The 25,258-nt window shown below is 39.5% G+C and overlaps 1 protein-coding gene across 1 annotated transcript in view; it reads left to right on the forward strand.

The window, feature by feature from the left end:
* The window catches only part of rtn4rl1a (reticulon 4 receptor-like 1a), a gene marked incomplete at both ends in the record, with an annotated part of 79,047 nt that extends 54,261 nt beyond the window's left edge, over positions 1 to 24,786 (forward strand). Inside the window, 3 exons of the mRNA XM_079247355.1 lie at positions 17,375 to 17,447; positions 22,510 to 22,964; positions 23,890 to 24,786. Coding sequence (XP_079103481.1) covers positions 17,375 to 17,447; positions 22,510 to 22,964; positions 23,890 to 24,786 — 1,425 coding nt within the window. The remainder of the gene's footprint in view (positions 1 to 17,374; positions 17,448 to 22,509; positions 22,965 to 23,889) is intronic.
* Between the last annotated feature and the right edge of the window lie 472 nt (positions 24,787 to 25,258).

The following is a 25,258-nucleotide window of genomic DNA, read 5'->3' on the forward strand; positions in this document are numbered from 1 at the left end:
GATTTTCTTTCCCCCCCATGCTTCTGTCAGTGCCCCCCCCCCCCTTTTTTTTTTATTTTTCATTCCATATCAAAAATGTTTGCGTTTTCTCAGCCCAGCTCTTCCTGGCAGGTTTATTTTAGTTCCACATCCGCCAGTTGTCACCCTTTCCCACCCCACACTCTTCCCCACTCTTGCCACCACTGGCCACTTTACTGGCCTGATTTCCTTCCATTGCCTACATTTTAATCACTTTTTCCCTCCCAGCTGGTCAGTTCAGTCTAAGCCTGCCAGTGCAACTTCTTTCTTTTGTTTATTTTCCTTCTCGCTTCATGTGTCTTTCCTCCCTCGGCCATTTAGTAGGTATATTTTCAGCAGAGGAAAGGAGGCAGTAGCCTCTGTGCTGGGGTTCATCAGTGCTAAAGTGCAAGGACTCAGCCTGAGATGTTGTGTGGGGGGTTACTGCCACAGTGGAACTATAATTACCTCAGCTGTCAGTCAAACAGCAGTGTGTCCACACATGCCCAGATGCACATATACACACACCAACTCTTGTGAAGTCAATAGGACTGTAATTGTTTCTTTGGATTTTGTACTTCCTGCAGGAAGACACTGCAGCTACTACCCCTACTACCAGTTTCATCCTAATTTCAGATTTTGTCTGAGCTCCACTCCTGTTCAGTACCTACTCCTTTCTGGTGCAGTTGTGCTTGGCTTGGTCAAACAAGATTCCTCAGTTTCTAAAGGTTGTCAATTTAGATTCCTGGTCTGCATGTGAAAGGATCACTTGAGGAAAGCTTTAGGGTGCATTCACATCAGGATAGTCCCCTAGACTTGGTCTGATTGGGGACTCTGGTCAGTTGTAGGGGGGTGTATCCATCCTGAGATCGCGTTCACGTTGCACTTTGGTCAAACGCGCCAAACCTTTACAACAATATGTCCCCATTCTCACCAGAGATGCCGCTGCACTAGTATTCAGCAAAAGAAAGCATGAAGAAGAAAACTTCATTTTCCTCCATTTGTAAGCTCAACATGGAGGACAAACAATCACTGTTTTGTTTCTTTTTATTTTGTCTTAAGCAAATATTCTCCAGAAATACACAGCAATAATGGACGCAGTATGTACAACAGATGAGGCAGAGAACCCTTAACATGATAGCTACCCATAATGCAATGCTCTGCCAAATACATGAAGTGACTGGGTTTTTTTTGTGACTTTGTCTGCTTCCTGTATGTGGTCCACTTAAAACAGACTGAGACCTGCGTTTTTAGGCGGACCGGGTCCTCTTCTTTGATCCAAGATGCAGCTAAATATCTGTGAAGCAGGGGTTTGGTTTTAAGTTAATGGTGTACAGGATTTTACACAGACAGAGACATATTTAGAGCATGGCAACATAAAAGGAGAAATACATGAAAAATGAAGTCACTTCACTCCCATTTCAAGACAGATTATGAAAATAGCCCATTAGTTACAAAAAACATCTATCACGCTGAGTATTAAATTGTTAAAATGTCATTTGTGTTTTCTTCTTTGAAAACACATATTCAGTTTTCACAGAAATAAAAACAAAACAAACCAATTATTATTATTATTTTATCAATCCATCAACTGTCTCCATCTAAAAAAAGAGCTTACATTTTTGTTTACATTCAGTCACTTTAGCATTTAGCTTAAATGTCAAACTGGTGTGATGATGTTGTTGTTACACCATCCTGGACTCAACTCGTCTGATCACAGAATTATCGAAAAACAAAGTTAGATTAATTTAAACCAAGTTCCAGCCCTGTAAGCCTGGAAGGAAGCCAATTAGTGATGGGTACTGAGCATGCTACGGTGGACAAAACAGTGCTGTTTGGAGTGCTGCTAACGTAGTGCTGCTTGTATGCTGTGTGTGGATTCAGGGAGAACTGTGTTAAATATTTCAGTTGATGTCCTCGCAGGCATTTGCTGTACTGAGAAAGAGAGAGGCTATTGATGTGTAACGGCTGAAAGATGGATGAGGAGAGATCAAACTAAACCAAAATAGCAATAATAATAAAGCAACAACAGTTTCTGATTTTTGTCTTTCACTGAAGAATCAGTGAACTGCTTTGACTGAGAGTGAAAGCAGGAGATGGAAAAGCTCAAATGTTTCGGACTGAAACGGAGTGATGGACAACTGAGCAGGTCCCAAAGCACAGAAGGATGCGGATGCCAGCTAAGTCAGGAGTCAGTGTGGAGAAGAGGATCACCTGAGCCGGTGTTTGTTTCAGGTGTGATTTCTTCCCATCTCCTTGATCTATTTTTTTTTTTTTTTTTTTTTGCTTCCTTAATTGTGTTCAGTCTCTTTATTTCTCCTTCTGAACTCGTCTTCACCACACTATTGTTCATTCAGTTCTAGGATTTAAACCCAAATACAGTCACAAATCCAACCTCTCAGGTAGTCTTCTCCACCTTCGCCTGTCTCTTTGCTGTCTCTGTCTCAACAAAAAGGTGGATTAAGCCTAGAACACTGACACTAAAAGTAGAAACAGTGTGTGAACGCCCGGCTATCATTTCCAGCTCACTTCATGACGTAATATGCTCAGTGCTCTCTTTTGATATGTACAATAAACTTACTAGAAGAACACCATGGGAGGTCTAAGCAACCACGGGGAGAGGCACAGTGGGGATGGGAGCTTAGGAGCTTATGGACAACCAACACAGCTGTTGTAGACAAAACATCATGGAGATTCCCCCGTCCTGCTGACTGCAAAACACAGCGAACCATGCCGTGCTGTTTTCACAGAGCAGGTGCAAATGTTCATAAGGGGAGATGAATCAATGTATAAAGAAAGAAAGAAATTTAAGAATTTGCCTTTTAAATTCCTTTCACATCGAGCTGTTACTTATGTAGGTTTTAAGACCCAGGGACACTCCCTAAAACCAGACTTTTGACTCCTTTTCCTCATGGAAGCCGTTTAGTTCTCCTAAGTGCATTTCATAGTGCATTTATTCCTCCTGGAGACACTCTCTACAGACTGCACTGAGGGATAGCGCAGCACTAACAGCTCTACCCCACAAGCTGTGGTAGACTACAGTTTCTGGCAGTTTACTGGCTGTTTCTAACTGGACCGCAGGAGCCAGTCGCTCACAGCGGGACTGAGCTGCTAGCTGCTGTGTGGACTGATAAAAAAAAAAATCTTCCCATCTTGTGTTGGCACTCTTTTTCAGTTTCCAAGCCTTGATTTGTGACAGTTTGGTCAAGAAATGTGTGGTTTTATACAGACTGTGGTGATGGATTTACTCTCCTAGCTTTGAGTACAGCAAGGATCGCGTGTGGTGGCATTTTTCCATCACATGCAATGAAATCAGTCACCTAAGAGTAAATGTTGATTATATTCTTTAACATTAAGGACAAAAACCATGTAAAAGTAGCAGGAAACATGTATTTTAACCGACTGAGAGTGACAACATTGATGAATTCCTTTTTTCTACACCTGTGTTGAAGTTCTGACTCATTACATGACTCACCAAGTGTCTCTAATGCAGAGTTTAATCTGTGTTTTTGGGAGGATTATGATTTAGCTCGCCTAATAGCAGAGCAGAAGCTGTAGCGCAGTACTATCAGGCGCTAGAAGTTGCAGCTCTCAGTGTCTGTCATCGTTTGTAGTATTTCTTATTTCATAATCAGGTAAAAAGGGGAAAAAAAGGGAAAAAAAAGTGTGTGTGTTTGTGGGGTGACAGCAAGAGAGAAAGAACGAAAACTCACAGCCCCCTCTCTCTCCTCGTGTTACATGGCTCGTCCTCTAATCGGACTTTTTTGCAAAGCAGAGAGAAGAGAGCATTTCCAGGAGATTTGAGAAGCCCATAAAGTAAAGCGGCTCTCTTCCAAAGGCGGTTAAGAGGCTCAGGGGAGGATGGCAGTCACTGTCTTCTTCCAGAACATGTGCCTCAAAGCAGAGACATGGTGTCACAGGGAGAGAAGAGCACAGATGACAAACAGAGAAAGTGGAAAAAACGTCTCGCAAAGGGGGAAAAAAAAAGAGAAAAAGAGAAGGGAGGGAGAAAGAACTTGGTCAACTTGTCATCCATTATAGATTGCCTATTATTCATTCAGGCCCATCCTGCCTTGTGCTGTGCTGCTCTCCCTCTTTCATCTTTACTCTCTTACTCAATCTCTGTGTATCTGTGTGTGTCTCTAGGCAGAAAACCCACAGAGCAGTATTTTAGGATCTCCATAAGGGCTGCTCTGCTGTGTATAGTTAAGTTACGCGTGGTGCAGGTCCATTAATACACACATTACATATGCACTAAACTTTCTAATCTCATCTTCTAAGATATGAAGCATGAAACAAACACATCTCACTGGTCCTTCTAGAGATATTTCCTTAATAAATTTCACATACTGGATGATGATCCATTGTACATCTTATTTAAATCAAAAGGGATACTGTAGAAATTTCTTCATAAAAAAGGCATTTTAATTTTTTTTTTTTTTTTTTTTACCATCGTAACACACCATGCAAATGTGGTTTTGAAAGAGATGTAAATATAATACACATTATTACCGTACCAATTTTTTGCAGAACATCCCAAATTTTTTCAGGTTTGAGTTGATGTTAGATAGATTGGGAGCAGATGTTACACCTGAAGGAAATCGTCCACATTGTCGTATTTTCTACAAATGTCATTCTGGTTAAATATAAAATCAGCATCAGAACCCTGTTTTAAAAGAAAGATAAATGATTTGGACCATCATTTGTGACGACAGACCTGTCACATGCTATGCAACATTTATGAGGCTGGTCAGAAGTGGTGTACCACATGTGTGCACCACTTCTGCCTTCACATTTCTCTGTAATGCGGTCCCTTCTGAAACCATTTTTAGGTTCCTTTCTGAGGCAACATGTAATGTGACAGCAATAATTCATCATTGTGAAGAATACAGTATAGAGTATGGAGCAATGTTTATTTATTAAGTTACGTCATCTCTACATTTCGTAACTTTGTTTGGTGCTTGCGATATATGGATTGTCACTCAAAAAAATGCATTTCCTTGTGATCAATTGAAACTTCACTGCAAGCTTGGGAAAAACTTAATTTTATCACTTTTTCACTGTCAAGTTTTAGAGAACTTGTGTGGAACGTTACAATAAAAACAGCACTGTAAGAAGTCAGTGAGAAATAAAGTTAGCTTGCTTGATGTGTGACTATGTTTTAATAAATACTTTTTTCAGAGAACGGCTGTGCATTCACTATAAATGTTTCAGTGCAAGCAGCCTGTCAGCAATTTACAATTTAATACCATACTTTTCCAAATACTTATTTAAACATTTGACTGTGAAAAAAAAAAAAAACAATCAAACAACTTCTTTTGGTCTGTAAGCAAACACTTTTTTTTTTTTTTTTTTACCAACATTCCATTTCTAAATGGTCACTTCTAAATCCACTCTGCCTGAGGTCAAATATCACAGCTATATCACTTGGAATACATAGACTGCAATCTAGTTCCCTCATGTACACAGCTAGTTACTCACAAAGTATTTGTTTTGCAATCCCCAAGTTCCCTCATCTCTTAGTTTACCATCTCGTCTCCGTTACTGTAGCTGTACACCTAGATCCCACATCTCAACATCGATATCTAAACACCTTTATCTTGCCGACTCGCATTCTTTTCTACATGATTCCACATGTTCTCACACATACACCTGTACACACAAACACACAGCGAGCTGGACATTCACGTCTTTATTAATAAGTACATTAAAACGGCTCAGTTTTAAGTATTAGTAGTACTATGCTTTTTATATCTTCCAAGGGGGCTTCCCTCCCCAGGATTTTATTAAGTTTTCCTGAAAATACTGCAAATACAAAGTTATTAACAAAGCATCTTGAAGAGAAAGGATCATACCAGTTAAGTATAATGGCAATAAGACGAGAATAATAATTAAAAAATCATTTGTACGAGAATTTCTCCCTTAAATTTGAGCTTTTTTCATGTTGTATAGTCATTGGCATACAATTATGACAACATGGTATCATTACATGAAGCAACATCTGTTAAGATTTATGCAGCTAAGTTAAGTATTATGGCAGATATTATACTGATGTGTAAATTAACTCGGAATAGGCCGGCCAATATTTGCTTCCTGGACATTTTATGCAAATGTATTAGAGGTGAGCAAAAACTTTTTCTTCACTTTAGTATAATATGCATGTCCAACGATAAAATATAAAAAAAAAAAAAGCAAGCTGCTGTAGTTTCACTGATTGCAGAAAATACATTTTCTCATCATGTCTTAAATATTTTGTCGTTTATGTGATTTTTATAGGTGACAATGAAGCAACTTCAACACAAGCTTGATTTTTTTTATTATTATAAAACTAACTTACAGCAATTTGGCCGTATGTGTGCATTAAAAAGTTTTCTATGAGGAGAAACTGCTTTTTTTCAACCAACAACAACTCCACTGTGCAAATCTGCAGCCATATTTCCTAAATCCCATCATTCAGGATTTCTCTTGTGTCAGATAGTTTTCATCCTAGCAACATAATTAAAGTGGGATTTACGCTCGAGCTGAAAGGTGACTGCAGGTAATTACAAGTAAGGAGAGAAAAAAAGAACTTGATTTGAGGATTTGTGACACATGCTCAGCCGCAGATGAACGCATCTGCATATTCTAGGAGCACATGCGTGCACTCTGCTAATGTACAGAATGCAAATGGCATTTTCCCATCATTCTGCTTTCATCTCACTGTCAAACATGTAAAACAATGAATGAGACACTTCTAAAGAGCAACAAATATTCAATTTTGAGATAAAGAAGAAGAAATGTGAAAACCAATAACTTGCACTTGAAATTTTTAAACTTTGCACTATCACAGAAGAAAAAATGTTTTTCAAGTGACAGGAGATGCAAAATTGCCCCAAAGTTTTTATAAATAAGTGTAACTTTATAAATAAGTGTAACTTTAGGTGATAATAATTTTTAAAACTTTATTTAGATTTTCCTAAATTTTTTACATGTTAATTAAATTTTCCATATAGGAGCAGTATTGAGTACAAGTTTTGGTTATTTTCTGTTTAAATAAACAAGCATTATTAAATTTAGGGAAGGGTAAAATGTGTATGTATGCAAACATTTTTTGCAAACATGCACAGACTGTGTATGCATGCAAAATTACATACACAGTAGATTGGTCCAACATGTAATTGTCTTCCTTAATTCCTTTTTTATTTTTTTTATTGCAACAAAAAGTTCTTCTTCACTATGGAAAAAGAAAAACTTTTAATATCATAGTTTTGTTTTTTGTTTTTGTGTTAAAATGTGACATTTTTATTTTTCAGACTGACAGGGTTGCTTAACAGTGTGCATGTTCTTTATGTGACTGCAAAAAAAATGTGCTTGTCTAAAAATGTGAACACAAGTGCAGTCACAAAAACACAAAAGAGCCGCGTTACTTCGATGTCAGACATGTTATTAGCTACAGTATCACAGCAGGATGCAGCCTACTAACCCAAAATCTTTCCTTACATGATTATTTTAGAAGAAAACATTTTCTTCAATACTGTAATTTAATAGCATGGTAAGCTTCACGTCTCTTACGTCAATCATCTGCAGCAAGACTTTCTGGAGGATACAGTTGTCATATCGTGCTGTTGGTATCATGTCTGTCATTAGTAAAATGCATCAGCTGAAACATAAAAAAGGATGAGATAACAGCAGATCCCTCTCCACTAGACTGCAGGCTATAATCTCAACACTATAGCATAAATCTCACACATTCAATCACCATTTTATGTAAGCATCCAGTTTCTGTGTAGATTTACTCATAATGTGGCCTCAATTTTTTTAAAAAGTGTTGTTCATGAAGTATTATTTGTTCTGTATTGCTTTTTACCAACAGCTGCAAAAAGAAAAACATAATAACCTACACTGCAAACTGATGATAAGAAAGTACTGAAATATTAATTAACCCCCCAATATTAAGTGTCCAATAGATAAAGATTGGAGAGGGATGATTGTAGACATAAGCTAAGAGTTTTGGCATCGCTATTAGATTGCTTAAGCTGATGGATTCTGCTAGAGACAGCTGTCATTTCAGCTGACAACATCTGCTGTTGACGGCTTATTTTGTTCCGTTCTGTGTAAATGAAATCTGCACAGAAAACCGCAGATTTAAAGAGGAAAAAAAAAATGCTTCACAGGCATGACTGTAACTCAGGTAGGCTAATCAGCAGCCAGTTACACGGGAACACAGGCTCCCATCTTTTCAGTAGTTATCTGCAGTCTATCAAATTTAAGCTGGAATTGAGCATATAATGAAACTGCACTGGCAATGTTCACGTCTGCATGTTCAGCTATCATTATTTCTCAACTTATGCGTACTTTTTTTGTCTTTACACATCCCACAGAACATATTTGTGCACACGTGTGTTTTGTCTTCTGCTTTCAGCTGAGAATTACTCTAGATAATTACTTAGTTGTTAAATGTTGCGAGGGCAACCCCAAGGCCTGATGGGAGAGGATGTAAACACAAGCTGAACACAGCAGGAAGTTCTGTACATACGAGTGCACCGACTGTGTGTGCATGTTCCTAAGTGTGTCCACAGTGTTATGCATGAAACTGTAATCGGTTTTTAAGGCCAACCAGAGAAAAAAAGATAACGCACTGTACTACACGTAACAAATCCCAGTGTAGCGAATACAGTGAACAGAGAAATCTGTGGAGTTAAAGAGGTGCACAAAATGGCTTCAAAATCCAATTTCCCAACTCTGCTCTACATTCAAGAGAGATTGCTTTTTTCTTGAATGCAGCACAAGTGAGTTTTTTTTTTTTACAAGAACATTCTGAAGGACACACACTTGTACTAGTTTATTGTATTCCTACCTATCTCTCAGCACATGTGCCATCTGAGCATTTATGAAACCAATAGAGGTCAGATGAAAGAGTGAAAACATGGTGCCTGTGTATGCATTTATTGAAGGATTTGGAGGCACACTGATAAATTGCAGTCTTATCTGAGATCTGCATGTTTTTGCACGTCTGTTGTACTGTAAGTATATGCATGGTAATAAATGTATTTCTGAGAAAATGTGTGGATTTGTGTCTGTTCTCCGCTCTGCGAGAGCTCATTTAGGGTTTTCCAGACATTTGTTTTTTAAATCTACATCACTTCAAAGGAGCACATGCAGAGCTGGGGGCCTTCTAGCATATGGGCATTAATTGAGGGAAAGACAAAAAAGAAGATAAAGAAAGAGTAAAATTTGGAATTGAAAGTGCGTGTGTGTGTGTGTGTGTGTGTGTGTGTGTGTGTGTGTGTGTGTGTGTGTGTGTGTGTGTGTGTGTGTGTGTGTGTGTGTTTTGTGTGTGTGTGCGTGTAAATATTGGGGGAGGTTATAGCATATATTTTACCCGGGTGCATTGAGACATTTCTTCATCATGCAAAACTCTGAGGCAAAGAAGTTAATAAATTAGCAGAAACCCACCTCAACACACACACACACACACACACACACACACATACATGTTTATGTTCCTGCTTATACTCAGTGGCAATTTATCTGTTGGAGTTGAAATGAGGAAAATCCAGCTACCAGCTGTCTAGTGTCATGATGAAGGTTTTAGAACTATACTGGATCAATCTCAGACACATCTGGAAAATTTAGTTGCAGAGGAGAAAGAAAAGAGGAGAGAACGGTGAAGGAGTCAAGGGAAAGTCATACAAAGCAGGTGAGAAATGAGATGCTTATGCAGTCATGGTGAGGGTGGGCTGGGTGAGTATAAAAGGGGGCAAGAGGTGGATATATGCATTCATAATTGATTTCCAACTGGTGTTTGGGATTGTGTGTATGTGTTTTTCTGGTTTGTTGCACACTGTCTGTGTGCGTGGGATGGCATTTGTTTGTAAAACAATGCAATTCGTACGAGCTTGCAGAAGAAAGCAAGTGAATGCTTCTATGCATGCAAATGTGGTTAATATAAGCTTTTATGTGAGCCTTAGTTTGTAGGAGGGGGGGGGGTTCAAGGGGCATGTAATTGCAAATTCTTGTGTTTGCGTGTTTTTCCATGGGTACTCACATTTGTATTTTAAATGTTTGTGTATGCTGTGTGTGGCCTTGAGAAAGGGAAATAAAACCCTGTACTGAAAAAGATCAGGGACACCCTACAATGGAAGCGAAGCACGCCTTTCCACTTGGTTCGCTAAGGTAAGCTTTTGATTGGGAGTGGAGGAATTCAAAATCTGCAATGGAAATTTTTTCACCAAAGTTTAGCCTTTCAGATGGCACATCCTCTCAATGAATCAGAGTGCAGTCGTAACCTTTGCAAAGGATGCTGAAAACAGACAAAAATTGAATGAAATCCTCAATAGTCAAATGCCTCTCTACAAAAAAAAAAAAAAAAAAAAAAAAAAAAAAAACATCAGAAAGACCTTCTATGAAGAGTTTTCTGATGTTTTTTTTTTTTTTATCAAAATGATGAATGACAGAGATTTGAGACCTATCACAAAATTTGAAAAACAAAAAGGGGGCAACATATATGAGCTGTAGTCACAAGAAAGTGTGGGAAAAGAAGTCTGGATTACAGTCAGGGCATGTCAGGCAGCTCTTTGGAAGAATACCGTTCCCCGTTTTGTTGATTTAGAGCTTTGTCATTTAAAAAAAAAAAACTATGTAACACTCTGAGATAAAGTGAAAAAAATAAAAATACATGCTCATCATTAAAAAAAACAGATAGAAAAATGAGTGATCAAATTACTGTGGGCAGATGGAGTATTAACAGATAGAAACAATCGAAAGCAGAGCCTGAAATACAATCTAGATTATTCTCATATAATACATTAAAAGCTGTGTGTGATAAAGAGATGACATATCATAGTCTAAAGCACCAAATAGCCCAGAGAGCTTATGAATGCATGCAATGAATTGCGAATGATATTGCTTTAATACTGGCCTCAGCACCATGTCCACTGCCACAAAATGCTTACCACACCATGCTCTCAAATACACAGCAGGGCACATCAGTTAACCTTTTGTCCAAAATGCTCTACAGCCACCAAAATACTTATAATTCAACAAAAAGTGACTCATGCTGTCATAACAATAACAAGTGCTTTCACCCAGCAACGATATTGGGGCAGTGAATGTTCAGTGAGCTAAAAACACAACTGCGAGCATTGTAAATGTCATATAAAGTGTCCCTGTCTCTATTCCTGGGGCATAAATTTCTTCTTTTTTTTATACTGTCTAAAGGAAAAGGGCCAGTAAATAGCAAGTCACAAATTATATAATTTAATAATAAATTAGCAAAAAAAAAAGAAATGAATGTGTGACTTTGGTTTGTGTCTGATGTGAGCAAATAAAGTCTGGGTTTTTATTCACATGTTGTGTTTGTAAAACAGTGGGTGTGTGTGTTTGTGTAAGTTTGAGCATATTTTTCTCATTTTAACAAGGGTTCATAAATGTTTTTTGTAGCTAAATGTCTGCATTCATAATGTCGGAAAATGAATAAAAAATTATAATGACTCAAATATTTGCAGAACACTGCATTCTGTTGTTGATTATTACAGATATGCTTTCTTTCTTATCATAATGCAGCTGCAGTTAACCTCTGAGTCAAGAAATAAGGAAAACTCTAAATAACAATGCAGCCCACATACTTAATTTTTTATCCACTTAATGTAATGAAAGGGTCTAAAGGTACTATTTAAAACACATTATAGAAGAAAAAAATTTAAAAGATAAAAAAGAAAGAAAACATCTATCCAAACAAACACAGTCTGGGGGAAGTGGGGGGGAGTGTAGACGGTAATATGATGGCCCTTTTTGTATTTTATAAAACAGAGAAAAAATTGTATTAAATCATTTGTCTGGATTAATCAAGTCACATTACAGTTGTTACCTATTGCATATTTTTCATAGCACTTGAACTGGGTTGTGTTTAGTCGAGTAAGTATCGCTCTCATTGTTAAAGCACAACTGAAGAGGTTATAACCTTGTCATGGAAAAAATAGTTCCGAAGTTGTCCAGCAGCCTTTATGGTCACTTGTATGAGCATAAAACATATCTGAAGATATTCAGTGACTCAAAAAGCCAAACAAAATATCATTCTTTCAAACATTCCCCATAAAATTTTCAGTTACTTTTTTCCCACATTACTAAACAGGAACACTCAGTCTCTTCCTATTAGTCCTGCCTTCTCAACGTGAAGTGTTATATTTAGCAATTTTATGGTGCATAGTGAGCATAAAGCTCACCAGCAGAGCTTGTGATTGTATTGCAGGAGTGTTTGAAAGGTTTTTGGAAGTGTTTTGTAGCGTTTGGAGATGTTTCTCATGCTGTGACGCATCATCACTGGAAATCTGCTGCAGCTGCTGTGAAATGAAGCTACGCGGCTAACATCATCTGTGCTGGGGCAGGTTGCAGACTTCTCAGTCACTTATAATCTGTTCATACAAGTATCTTATGTTGTAGATGGAGACTCAAGAGGATCAAAATTGTGAGACAGTTGAGAAATAAGCAGACTGCAACCTTGCAGGAACCACAGAGGGAGTCCACAGGGAGCAGCAATACAAAATAGACAGTAGAAGAAGAGGAGGATGAGACACTTCCAGATTATCTTCACCTTCACAGCAGCCAAACTCCATGACTAATGTTGAAGTTCAGCTGACAACCTTCAAGTTAGGCAGATCTTATGACTGATTTAAGGAGTTTAACTGACATGCTTTTCTTGCTTCATCCATCTCTCTTTAGCTGATGGAAAAAAAGCTGTGACACCTTCTTCTTTTCTCTCAATCTTCTCTCCTCTCCCTTTCATGGCCTGCATCGTAATTCCCGACTGCCGTGTCCTCTACACCATTTCTGTCACTCCGGCTGAATGAATTTGCTAAAATAAGTACAGTGTGAAAAATGTCAACAAGAAAAATCGGGCCAAAGGGTGAGTTTAGCACTTTGTAGTGCTAATATCATGCTAATGGTCTTTTAAAAACAGTTACATTGGTATCAGCGGAAAATTATTAGAAACAGTGTGTCTGGATTTAGATTGAGGGGGTTGACCCAGAAAATTCATTTCTGTGCAGAATACTGTACATGTAGTTTTGCTCTCAAGTCATTAATCATTTTGCCACTGTAGGTCGCAGATTTGGCAGCTGCCGGATAACGCAGTTTGGAATCTAACTGATTGCGTCAAGCGCTGCCAGTTCTATAGTGGTTAAAGTCATGCTCCATTGGGAGTCTTTTTAATGAGAGACCTGATGCTGATCCCCTCTTCTTGTTTTGTCCAATGCCTGCCTGCGATTGTCAAAGCAAGTATGCAGCAGCAGCATGTTATCCCATAAAACAGCCTTGTGACAGATGATCGTTCGGTCACGTCACTGTGTTGAAATTGCACAATTCACATGACATTCTGGGTATTTGGATTAGTAACCCTTCATCTCATTTGCAGTTTTTTTCCCCCTTCATCTTCTTTTTTTTTTTTTTTTTTTTTTTTTTTGTCTCTTGTCTTGAATCTGTGTGTGCCTGATTTACAAGCTTAATCCCTGAGCATGACGGAAATTTCCCGCTCTGAGAGCTTCCAAAACAAACTATGTGCAAACAAGGTGTAAGAGCAGAGAGCGTCACTATGAGAGATTTATATTATAACAAGTCCTGATGTACATTTAACAGGCTTTATAATGGAGACAGATGGGGAACTAACCAAACTAATGGTAGGCGAGCAGAGGATGCCGACACAGAGTGATTCATACCTACAGATAGGAAGAGAAATTTTTTCTGGTGCTGGGAGGATTGAACAAACATCTATTAAGAGAAGAAGCAGCTCGCCCTCATGCTGCACTCTCTCTTCCGCTTTTCATTGGCTTGCTGAGCGGGCTCATTTCTCGCCACCTTCCACAGAGGACATCTGCCAAAAAAACATTCCATATCCGGTGATGGCAAGACAAAAGCAAGGCAACCAACCAGCCCCTCAGCCGCGACTCGTGCGCAGCTCGTGTGGATGAACGCACACGAGTACAAATGTTTAAACTGCACGTGCACTTTCATACGCAGCATTTCAGCAAACACAGATTCCTGCTGCCAGATCAGCTTCAGTCAGCTGTGAAATTCCTATGATTGCTGCGCTGGTTGCTCTGCTGGGGCTACTCATCTGGAAGTTAGCGTGTGCGTGTGGCACTTTGCATTTGCATGTATGACTGTAAGTGTGTGGGTTGAGGGGGTGAAGGTGTTAGAGCGGGTTTATCACTAATCACCAGGTTTATGGTTCGAGCCCCAGACTCATTTGTTGCAATGTTAAACCGGTATTTAGAACCCCCCCCCCCCACCACCCCTGAACATAAACTTTGCTTTCCATGGACACTGCACGCTGCTGGTTTTTGTTGCCACAGTTTCAGAAAGGCGCAAGAAGGCAGAGAGCAGATCTGTGCACCCGCTCATATCTTTCCACTAATAGGCCGGATTTAACTAGGAAAAGCTGCGACCTGCATCCCCTGATTATGCATGTGAAGAGAGTTCATGTGTGTTTGCGTGTGTGTGTGTTTATGTGAATGGGACGAAGGCGTGGGCAAAGTTTTTCAGAGTATAATTAGAGCCTGATTAGTGTTGAGATACGCTTAGCCTTTCAAATGACCCAATTATTGCATGTAAAGGGGGTAGGGGTTATTTTTGCGCCTGCTCTCTTCTTCCTTGTCTCTGTCGCACGAGTAGAAAAATACACACTCGCAGTGATCAGAATCTTGTGTGTATTTTTAATGGGCCACTGTGTTATATGCTGAACATCTGTCACAACTAGGGACTGAGGGGAAGAAGGAGGTGGGGTGATGAGAATCAGATCACTATGACTGTCAGAGAGTAGAATGTGGACCAAAGAGGGTTAACAGTTGTTACAAGATACCTTAAAGTATAACTTTCAGACAGGCCTTCCTGAAATTATTCAACAAACGAGGCACCCGTGAAGGGGCTTTGATTTTTATTATTTCACCTCTGCTTCCCTGCTGGACAAAAGGCAGAAAACGCAGCTGTGCTGGAGACTCCCAAGTTAGAGAACCATGACTTCTTATTAGACTTATTAGAAGTAAATCTACAGCCACTAGATTTGTGTGCTAGCATATATACAAGAAGTGGAAACCCCAAACACTCAGTGGTGGTTTGTACAGAGACACAGCCAAAGTTGAAAGCAGAAACTACAGAACAAGTCAGTTTTAAGGTCTTATTGCTAAATTTGCTGTTATGGTTGAGGAGGACTCAATTTGTTCACGTTAGTATAGCACACTAACAAAAATACTTCTGAATATAAAGACCAAACAAAATAATCTTTCCTTTTGCTAATAAACCAATGATCTGCCTAACAAGGAAGCACATCCAATCAGTTGACGCACAAACACACTAGAGGTTCATGACAGTTTCTGCTCTGTGGAGACGAGTCCAGACAAATGCTCTGGATGATGCAGCTTTAAATAAACATGGAGAAGAAGGATATCATGTGAATCCATGGCATTTTCACTGTCCACCTTGAAATATAAGCCAATCTGCTCTCTGCACAGCACTTTGCAGGGGAGAGGAAAAGTGTTTTTTTAAGCATATAAAGGGTAAAGTAAACAAAGGTTTTCAGCTTTTTATGATTTGAGTGGTTTTATGTCTCAATGTGCGTTAAAATTGCAGGTATGTTTCTCTCTCTTTCAACTCAATAAGATATGAAGCCTGGTCTTCTTTCACCAAAAATAACTGCCCAGAGGTATTTTTCCAAAATGGCAGCTGAGTGGAGAGACTTGTATCTATGAAGACATTAATATCTAATTTTGTGTTTGTTGCGAAGAGCCATCAGCTTCTAAACGGCACATTTCAATCGCAAACAGACTTCTTTAGTTTGACCTCACAGTGAAAGAGCTTCATGTCATGGTGTGGAGTTTTTTATGTGGTCTTGGATCTGTTTCACTGTTTCTAGTTTATAGTTTTCCTTGTGTTTTCTGTCTAGCTTGGCTGCCTGCACTAGCTTCATGCCTCTTGTCCCCTGTTCTGCGTTTGGGTCCTCATCTCCACCACTCCTTGATCATTTTTTTGATGTTTGGTTTAGATATTAACCAAACATCATAAATTATTATTAACTAAATGATTGTTAGAACATTAAAAGATGTGGCTTGTAAAACATGCTCAGTGAGGTCGTTCACGTAAAAGCTTTCCAACACAAATAAAGTGGGGCAACAATATTGTGCTTCATTAAACTTAAATGTAAATCTAGTATTTTTTCCCTGTGCTATTCCTCTTGCCACATCCCAGATTTATTACTGACTCAGCTTTTAAGATGTTCTTTAAACACTTCCAATAAGCATAAAGACAAAGGTGTGTCTAAGACTGCATCACTTTCAAGATATTCCTTCTCTGACTGGTCAGAAAATTGTTTGCTTATGAGATTAATGTGACTGTTCTTCATTTTCATTTTGGTTTTGTTTTGTTTTGTTGTCTGGGACAAAACGAATTGATATGAAGGAAACTTTCAACGATACGAAACAGTAACTTTTTAGCCCAAAGGAATCAGTGATGCAAAGCTGGTGGTATTGACCTGATTTGTCTTCAGTATGAAGATGGATGGAATGGTTGTGTACTATATTACATGAGAAGGGCGGATTATTTACTGCAGAGATATTTCAGCTGTGTCTTTGAAGCAATGGCGCCATTTAAATATCTCATTAACTCTGCCAGAGATTTATCACCATTTGAATGAGCAATGCTAAATGATCTTTGGGATTATGCTAAGCTAAATCAACCACTAACAAGAGGCAAACAGCATCTATATTGAGTGCCAGAGTGTACTGCCACCCAGTTATACTCATTTCATTCTTCCCACCTTTGTTAATTTATGTTTTTTTGCTCTTATTTCTTTTTTATTTTAACTTTTGCTTAGCTTTTTTTTATTTTCTCTTTAAAAAAAAAAAAAAAAAAAAATCCTTGCACTCCTGCTAATTAGTGTTGACTGTGTGTGTCTACACGTGGGTGCATGCGCCTGCAGCCAGCTTTCATATGTGTCTGTGTTTACCTGAAGAACATGCTAGTATCATTGTGACGAAATCTTTTCGCCATGCAAGCGCAAGTGTGTAATCACTTTGTAGGAGTTTATCTGAGTCACCTCGCAGAAGGTCACAGAATTAGACGGCAATTTGTCAGAAGTCAGTTGTGCTGTGTGCAGAGCAGACAGACATTTGCACACCTACCCATATAATGGTCCACACTTCACAGTATTATCCCTGTCATCCCCGCCATCCTTTTTTTAGCTACAGTTTCACTTGCTCTGCTCTCTTTCCCTCCCACACTGACGAGCTGTGTCTCTGCTTTCATGTTATAAGAGTTCCTCATTCCCTTTGAGCACGATATTGCCCATTCCTCCCCTCTCTGGCTCCCCTCCCTTTCCCTTCCTTCTCTTAGTTTCTCCTGTGTTTGCCAGAGTGAGTGGCAGGTGTCTCCTGCAGATGCCAAGCGGTTCTTGGAAGGCAGTTGTGACAATGGCCTGACAAGCAGTGTGTGTGCTTGTGCTTTTCTTTCTTTTTTCCTCGTCCTTCTGTGTATGTTTTTGCACATGATGATTTTTTTTTGGGGGGTGTGGGGGATTAGTGTGAGAGAAAGAGACGGTTGTTGTAATTGTACCCTGACTGTGCTTGATGAAGCTTTAGGCTAATATCTAACCCGGGAGGCTGAGATGAGAATCTAGCCAAACAAGCAGCAGGAAATGGACTCAGAGACAAAGAGAGCAACAGACTGAAGGAGGTTTGATTAAATAAGCACCTCTTGCTGAAAAACAGACAATGACCTCCATGAAATGGAAAACATGAATGTTTACAACCCCAAAAAGGACAAATGGACACAATCGTTTGTGTGATAAATACTCCAATCAAGTTGGCATTTTAACAATTCCAGTTTTATCAGTACAAGCCCCCTACCAAGAAGTTGTACTGTGCTACGGTGACACACAGCATCATGGTCCAAAGTCACTAATGCATGTCCTTACAGTCAGGTTCAAAGTTCTTATGGAATACTTTTTACAGAAGTAGGAAAGCTGATAAGGCAGCAGATTACTTTTCAGAGGATCTTTGGGGTATTTTTAAGAACCGATGACAGACATTTGAGAAGAAACAGTAACTGATTGAAAATGAAAACGCAACAGAGGTCCTTGGATGGACTCAAACAGCAGATGCTGCCGTTTACATCTGGGGCTGTAACTCCACAACTGTTCCATTTCTTTAATGGCTCCATCTCTGTGGTCAAGAAGTATTTACCTCAAACAATAAAATATCATGCTCTGGTATATTATGCTTAGCTTCTGTTTGATGAAACGTTTTAGTTGGCAAAACACACCGGCCTTAACACTGAACTGCTTATCAATACATTCACCTTGAGCAGGAAATATTGAGGTAAAAAAACAACAAGGCATTCAACACAGCATCTGGGAATACACACTATGAAGAAAAAAATTAAATTTATGCTGTTATGAGTATTGTCACAGGTTTAGGACTCTGCTTACTGCCAGCTTGATTTCTTGTCTAAATGTTAGCATTTAATTAGCTGCACACAAGTGGAAACTTCCGGTGGTTAAAAGTGTAGTCTACGCTGAAGTGCATAAAACTGCAGTTCCCCCTTCATCCACTAGGGGCTGGCTGCAAAACAGAGCAAATCCCCAAAGACTCTCATGTTAAAAAGGACAACTTCACGGAGGAAATAAACATGTTTACAGCCTGGTTCAAAAATCCATTTTCGGTTTATAGGTCAGGTTTACCTTCATGACAGCTGTGGGGGGAGTGAATTTTTTTCTAACTCGCCCTTTTTAAAGTAATTTAATCTCGAAGTTCGGTAAAGTTAGGGGCATGCCCTTTTGATTGACAGGTACCAATCTCGGGCTTCAAGTAAGAACAACGTAGAACAACCGCGGTTTTTAGCCAGTTAACAACGTGACTTAGCTTTAGCCCGCTTACTTCCGTTAGCTGGGTAGCTCCCGTTATCTCGGGGTTAGCTCGGTTAGCTCTTCGCTACAGAAAGCTCAGAGTTCGCTCGATGTCAATCATCCACCATGATGCTCACGGCTGCCCTCTCAGCTCCACCTCTTTGCCCATATTTGTATTTTCCAGGCGAGATGACGCGCATGACACTGCCAACATGGCAATGGTAGGAACTGCCCACCGAGATTCAATTCAGCTCTTCAGAAACCTATGGGTGACGTCACAGAGACTCCGTCCATCTTTTATATACAGTCTGTGGTTGCACATCATTAATGAGGACCGGGAAGATGTTAAAACATAAAGCAATAGAACAAATAGGATGTTGACCATAAGCTTCCAGTGTTTGCAAATACTGACACTTCAAACATCTGACCCTGTTTTCATTCGGCACGTCAAAATATATAGAAGCAAGAAGCAATCACACATCCAACTGAAACTCTAAAACTCCTGTTTATTGGCCACATCAAAAATATATTTATTTACAAGACATTTTGAAAAATATAATGTATAGAATAAATAATATGAATTACATTTCTCCATAACTACATGCTGTCTGCAAATTGTTCCCCTCCATGTCAAGCAACATTAACAGCTTTCCTATCTTCTCATAATTCTAAGTCTGGAACCTTAAAACATACATCCACAGTAAATATGCAGGCGAAGACGATCATTTTCTCTCAGATGGGAAATGACTTGCATGATGGAGAAAAGGGAAAGATAGAAGATATGATTGGAAAGAATGAAAAGGGTAAAAGGAGAGTCAGATTTACAGCAATGATGAAAATGTAGATAAAAATGAAAGACTGCAGGGGTAAACAAAAGGCAACAAGGGAGAAAAAGCAATTGGAAATGCAAACTAATGCTAGGAGCAATATCATCATAAGCATGTGTCAAGCACACTTATACTGGATTTGTGAAAAATGCAATGGGACTAGTGGGAACATCCTTCTGGACATTTTAACACTGTAAACATGCATTAATTGATTAGAGATCGCAGTAGCAATTTGTGACACAACTGAGATATGAAATCAATAAAATAAAGACAATCAGTGGTTATCAGGTGATTCTCTGACCTCTAAACCTCTAAACAAAGCCATGTACAATTCATGAATATATTTCATGCACTTGCCTACAAAATCACCAACAGCAGTTTTACACCTCATTAAAAGACACAGCAGGTGGGAGAGAGCAGGAAAAAAAGGTGTAGAGGAAGGCGGGTGTAGATGAGAAAGCAAGAAAAAATACATGAAGCGTGCGAGGCTGGCTCAGGTGGACCAATAAAACAAAGTGTGAAGAACAGAAACACCAAATCATACTGAAATCCTGCAATACAGACAAGCACCTGTTCAGCAAAATCACAAATAATACATTTATATTGATCCTTTCCATTTCTATTATTCAGCTTTCTCCCAACCTTTCCATCAGTCTTTCAGTAAGTCACATAAAGCCACAAAGTTTCACCACAAAGTCTAAAATTTCGATTTGCTTTGACAGCAATCCTGTTCTGCTACTAAACTCATTGAGTTTTATAAAACTTAGCTAGTTCAGTCTGGTGAAAATATGAGGCAAAATGTTTTAGTCAAATGACTTCCAACTTGGCTGTCAACAAATTAATGCTGCGTTTGGGTTTACTTTTTTTCAGATCATTGTATTGTATAATTATTAACATTTCACTGTTGCTGCCATCTTTGATTTGAAGTTGTGGTACAAACAATTGAAACTCATTTCCCAAGCATAAGCTTAAATTTGATACAACCTCATTATATAATAATATGCAGGGAGTAATAAAACATGTTTCACTGCTTTAATCATACATCATTAAAAAGTACTTCATGTATCATAAATTTGCTTCTAAATTATGTATTATTATTCAGGATTAAATGGTAAAAAACATGCATAAATCTACAAATAATTAAGCAGTTGTTCGTATCTATTAATATATTATTAAATCATGCACTATTTAAGTTTTGCACAGTGTTTGTTTACTTCTGGTGAATGACAGAGAAGAAGATGATCAGTCATGATGTAAGCCGATTATATGGTTGTTTTTTGTTTTTTTTTTAACAAAAGGTCACTCTTGTCAAATGAAACAAACACGTCTGATAAAATGTCACATTCGCATGACAGATACAACAAACATAGACGCAGGCACATTTTTGTTACTAGTGGAATAGTCTCACACACACACACACACACACACACACACACACACACACACACACACACACACACACACACACACACACACACACACGGGATAATGCTCAAGTGTCCTCAGCTCAGAGCCTGCTGTTTTTTTTAACATAGCAGCCCTGTTCCAGCCAACCTGGCATCTGTCCATCACATCTGTTCATTTTACAGACACACCAATATTTTTGTTGCATTCTTGAAAAGATGTTACTGATATCATGCAATGTCTGCACTGTTAGCCTAAATGCTATTAGTCATATGTCACGATAAACTAAGTGTTAACCCAACATAACCTTTGGGACATTTAGTCTAAATGTTCTGATTGCTCACAAATAACCCCCCCCCCCCCCCCCCCCCCCCCCCACCATGGGCTCACATATAAATGGTTTACATAAGGATATAGCCGTGTGCCCATATGGTGTTCATATTGCATTTCATCTCTGTGTCTGTTAGGATATTGCAGGATCACTGTGTCGTCCCCTTTAGCGCTATCAGCTTTACCCCCCCTTACTTTTTTTTTTTTAATCTCTTCAGTCCTGAGATGCATGGAACAATAAAATGATCCAAGGCTGGAAAGTCAAATAAATAAATAACTGTGAGTGACATGATGGGAATGTGAAAACAAAAAAGTAATATCCACTTCACAGGCCTCCTGCAGATGATTTCTTTGCCTCATCCTCTGTCTCATACCCCCCCCCCCCCTTTTTTTTTTCCTCCTTTCTCTTTTTGTGGGAAAGTATTACAGGTGTGCTGCGTGTTTGCTTGTAAGGACGAGATATATCGATTTTCTGTCACCTTTAGAGGATAACCAAAGGATATAATGCTGTGCATGATTGGTTGATGTGTGTATCTGTGTGTGTGTGTGTGTGTCCCGCTCTGTGAAGACTGTCACAGAAAACCCCAAAAAATAGTTGTACATACCTCTCAGAATATCATAGTGGCACACAATAAAAGGCATCACACTTGCAAGTATTTTTGTAGTTATTTAAAAAAAAAAAAAAAAAGACGCACGCACACACACACACACACACACACACACACACACACACAAAGGACTTGATGGATTTTTAAGGTTTATGTGACACTGGTAACAGTGGTCCTGTGAGCTTTAGATGCAGAAAACACTAAAGTGTATAAAAGGCTCAGAAATAAATGTGACTATAGCCTCACAAAGGAACATGACATATTTAGAGCATATGTGTGTAAGAGAGATTTGTGTCAGAATTGTAATTTGCCTGCACTGAACCGTGCCCATTGTTGTCCTTGTAAACTGAGATCAATGAGTGTTTCATTGAAGGTGTGTCTGATAACAGAATCTCTGCAGTATGAATTCAATTAACTCTGCTTGTATCTCGCTTTCTCTCCTTAACTCTGTCTCTCCATCTTTCTCTTGTCGCAGGTTATGGTGGGGTGGAGCTACTGTTGGTGCTCTGGGGCCTGGATCTCTCTCTGCCCTGTCCTCGCCACTGCATCTGCTACACTTCACCTAGCACCGTTTCCTGCCAAGCCCACAACTTCCATGCCGTGCCCGAGGGCATCCCTGCTCAGAGCGAGCGAGTATTCTTACAAAACAACAAGATCCAACGGTTACTCCGGGGTCACTTCTCGCCCACCACCACCATGTTGTGGCTTTATTCCAACAACATCTCCTACATACAGCCATCCACTTTCCACGGTTTCGACCGCCTAGAGGAGCTTGACCTTGGAGACAATCGGCACCTAAAGGCTATTGCTTCCGACACCTTTGTGGGCCTGGGTCGGCTACATGCCCTGCACCTGTACCACTGTGGCCTGATCAGCCTGCCGGCAGGGATCTTTGCGGGCCTGCATAATCTCCAGTATCTCTACCTACAGGTACTTACATACTTGCTGCTTTTTCTCCCTGCTGTACTATGGCCACATTCACATCACTATATTATTTGTCTGTCAGCTTGGGCTTACTGCTAAGGAAAGCAGAACCTGATCAGATGGCATCCTTAATGTAATTAAAATGCTACAAAAAAAAAAAATTCATGGAGGCCATCAGGGACAAGTGCTGATATTTTAACTCCAAAAAACTCCAAACAGACAGACTTTTAAGAGAACAGATAAAAAAAGATAGTAAAATGAAAAAACACAATGAAATAGAACAAAAGGAAAACGGCTTTATCCTCCGTCAAAACAGAATCAATTTACAAAACAGAAGAACACGATGTGAGAAGGAAAGAGAACACATTACAGAAAATATGACAGCAAAACAAAAAGTTAAATCTAGCAGAGTTATTACAAAATGTATGGTGTGTTTAAATAATTTTCCTTTTTTTTTTTTGTCATTTTTTTGTTTTACCTTGAGTTGTCATAACAGTTATTTGCTCGGGGCCACTGAAAAAAACTATCCCACAACGAAGTGAGTTAGCCAAATTATTAACATACATGAGGAGAAAGAACTCCAACAGAATTCCTAAACCTCAAACGCACCATTCAGTGAGCCTCAGAGAGCTGTACGGATTACAGATTATTCAATGGTCCAGCTTTTCCCCGTGTGACACAACAACCTATTCATTGTGTTGTATAATGTAAATTATTCCAATGTTCTTGTCACAATGTATAATAATGGACGAGCAACATAGTAATACATAGATAGTGTTATCCAACAGCAAATATTTCACAGAAACATAAGCTTATACAAGCCATCAGTCATAAAAAAATGAATGTTTCATATGCTGTGCCTTATTTTAAGTCTTCTTTGTTGTTTTTTTTTTTGTTTTTTTTTTGCTTTCCTCCTTCCTTTACATTACAGGATAACCAGCTAGAATTCTTGGAGGATGATCTGTTCATCGACCTGCTTAACCTCAGTCATCTTTTCCTGCATGGCAATCGACTTTGGAGTCTTCGCCAAAACACTTTCAGAGGTCTGGGGGTCTTAGACCGGCTTCTTCTGCACCAGAACAAAATCCAGTGGGTTGATCGTCAGGCTTTCCATGACCTGCGGCGTCTCACCACCTTATACTTGTTTAATAACTCCCTCACTGAGCTATCTGGTGCCACCATGACTCTGCTGCCAGCCCTAGAGTACCTACGTCTCAACGACAACCCCTGGGAGTGTGACTGCAAGGCCCTTTCACTATGGGATTGGCTGCGGCGGTTCAGAGGCTCCACTTCCTCCTTAATGTGTGTTTTACCACCAGAGCTGACAGGAAAGGACCTGAAGACGTTGAAGAAAGAGGAGCTCCCCAGTTGTCTGTCGGGGGAGGGTCACACTCATGGTGCCCCTGGTGGAGAGATGGAGCATGGAGAGTCTTTAAATCACCTGAATCGTCACAGAAACCATCACAACCATCATCAGAGGCCGTACCTACCCCATGGGGACCAGTACAGCTTACCATCACCCTCGCCCCTGCCGCGGCCACCCAAGGGAAGCCGTAAAAACTGTACCCGCCGAGGACGCAAAACAAAAGGGGGTCTCAATGAGGTGCAGGTACTTCGGGATGGGGGAGAAAAAGACTATGCTCCAGATGGAGGTAAATATGACATGTCTGGAGGAAGGAGGAGGAACAAGTGCATCCCCAGAACTTCTGTTGGCCCACCAAGCGGGGTCCAAAGAGCTACTAATAAAGCAGGTTCACACCTTGCAGAATATATTTCCTATTTCTCATCAGCTCTCATGCTGTCAGTCTATTTTGTGATTCTACGCTGAGACACAAGATGAATACTTTTGTGCTGGTGATGCAACTTTACAATTCATTGTCCTGAAACATCCTGTCCCGGCTCTTCAATGAAGCATGTATGGATAACTGTGTATAAAGAAGTATCCTGAGTATCCCTACAGAATCACTGCAGGGACCCTTATCATAATCAATACATGGAAGTCAGGGAAAACAATGAAGCCCATCATTTTGATGATGTCAGCAAACGAAGCAACGGGAAGACTTTTTGTCTCTTTGGCATCAACTGCTTCACAGAATTTATGTTCTTATAAACACTGTACAGCCACATAAAATGAGCCAATGATTCAATTCAGTTAAAGAAAGAGCACATAGTGAGTATGAAACAGTTTGCCCTCTTGACTCCATGGCATTCTCTAAGCACAACCTTGATCTGTTACTCACTCGAAGACTAAATCATTTATAGCTGTCTCTGCTAACTGAGGAGTACCTTAAGCTCAAGAA

Source organism: Telmatherina bonti (assembly GCF_933228915.1).
Source record: "Telmatherina bonti genome assembly, chromosome: 10".
NCBI classification, from domain to species: Eukaryota; Metazoa; Chordata; class Actinopteri; order Atheriniformes; family Telmatherinidae; genus Telmatherina; species Telmatherina bonti.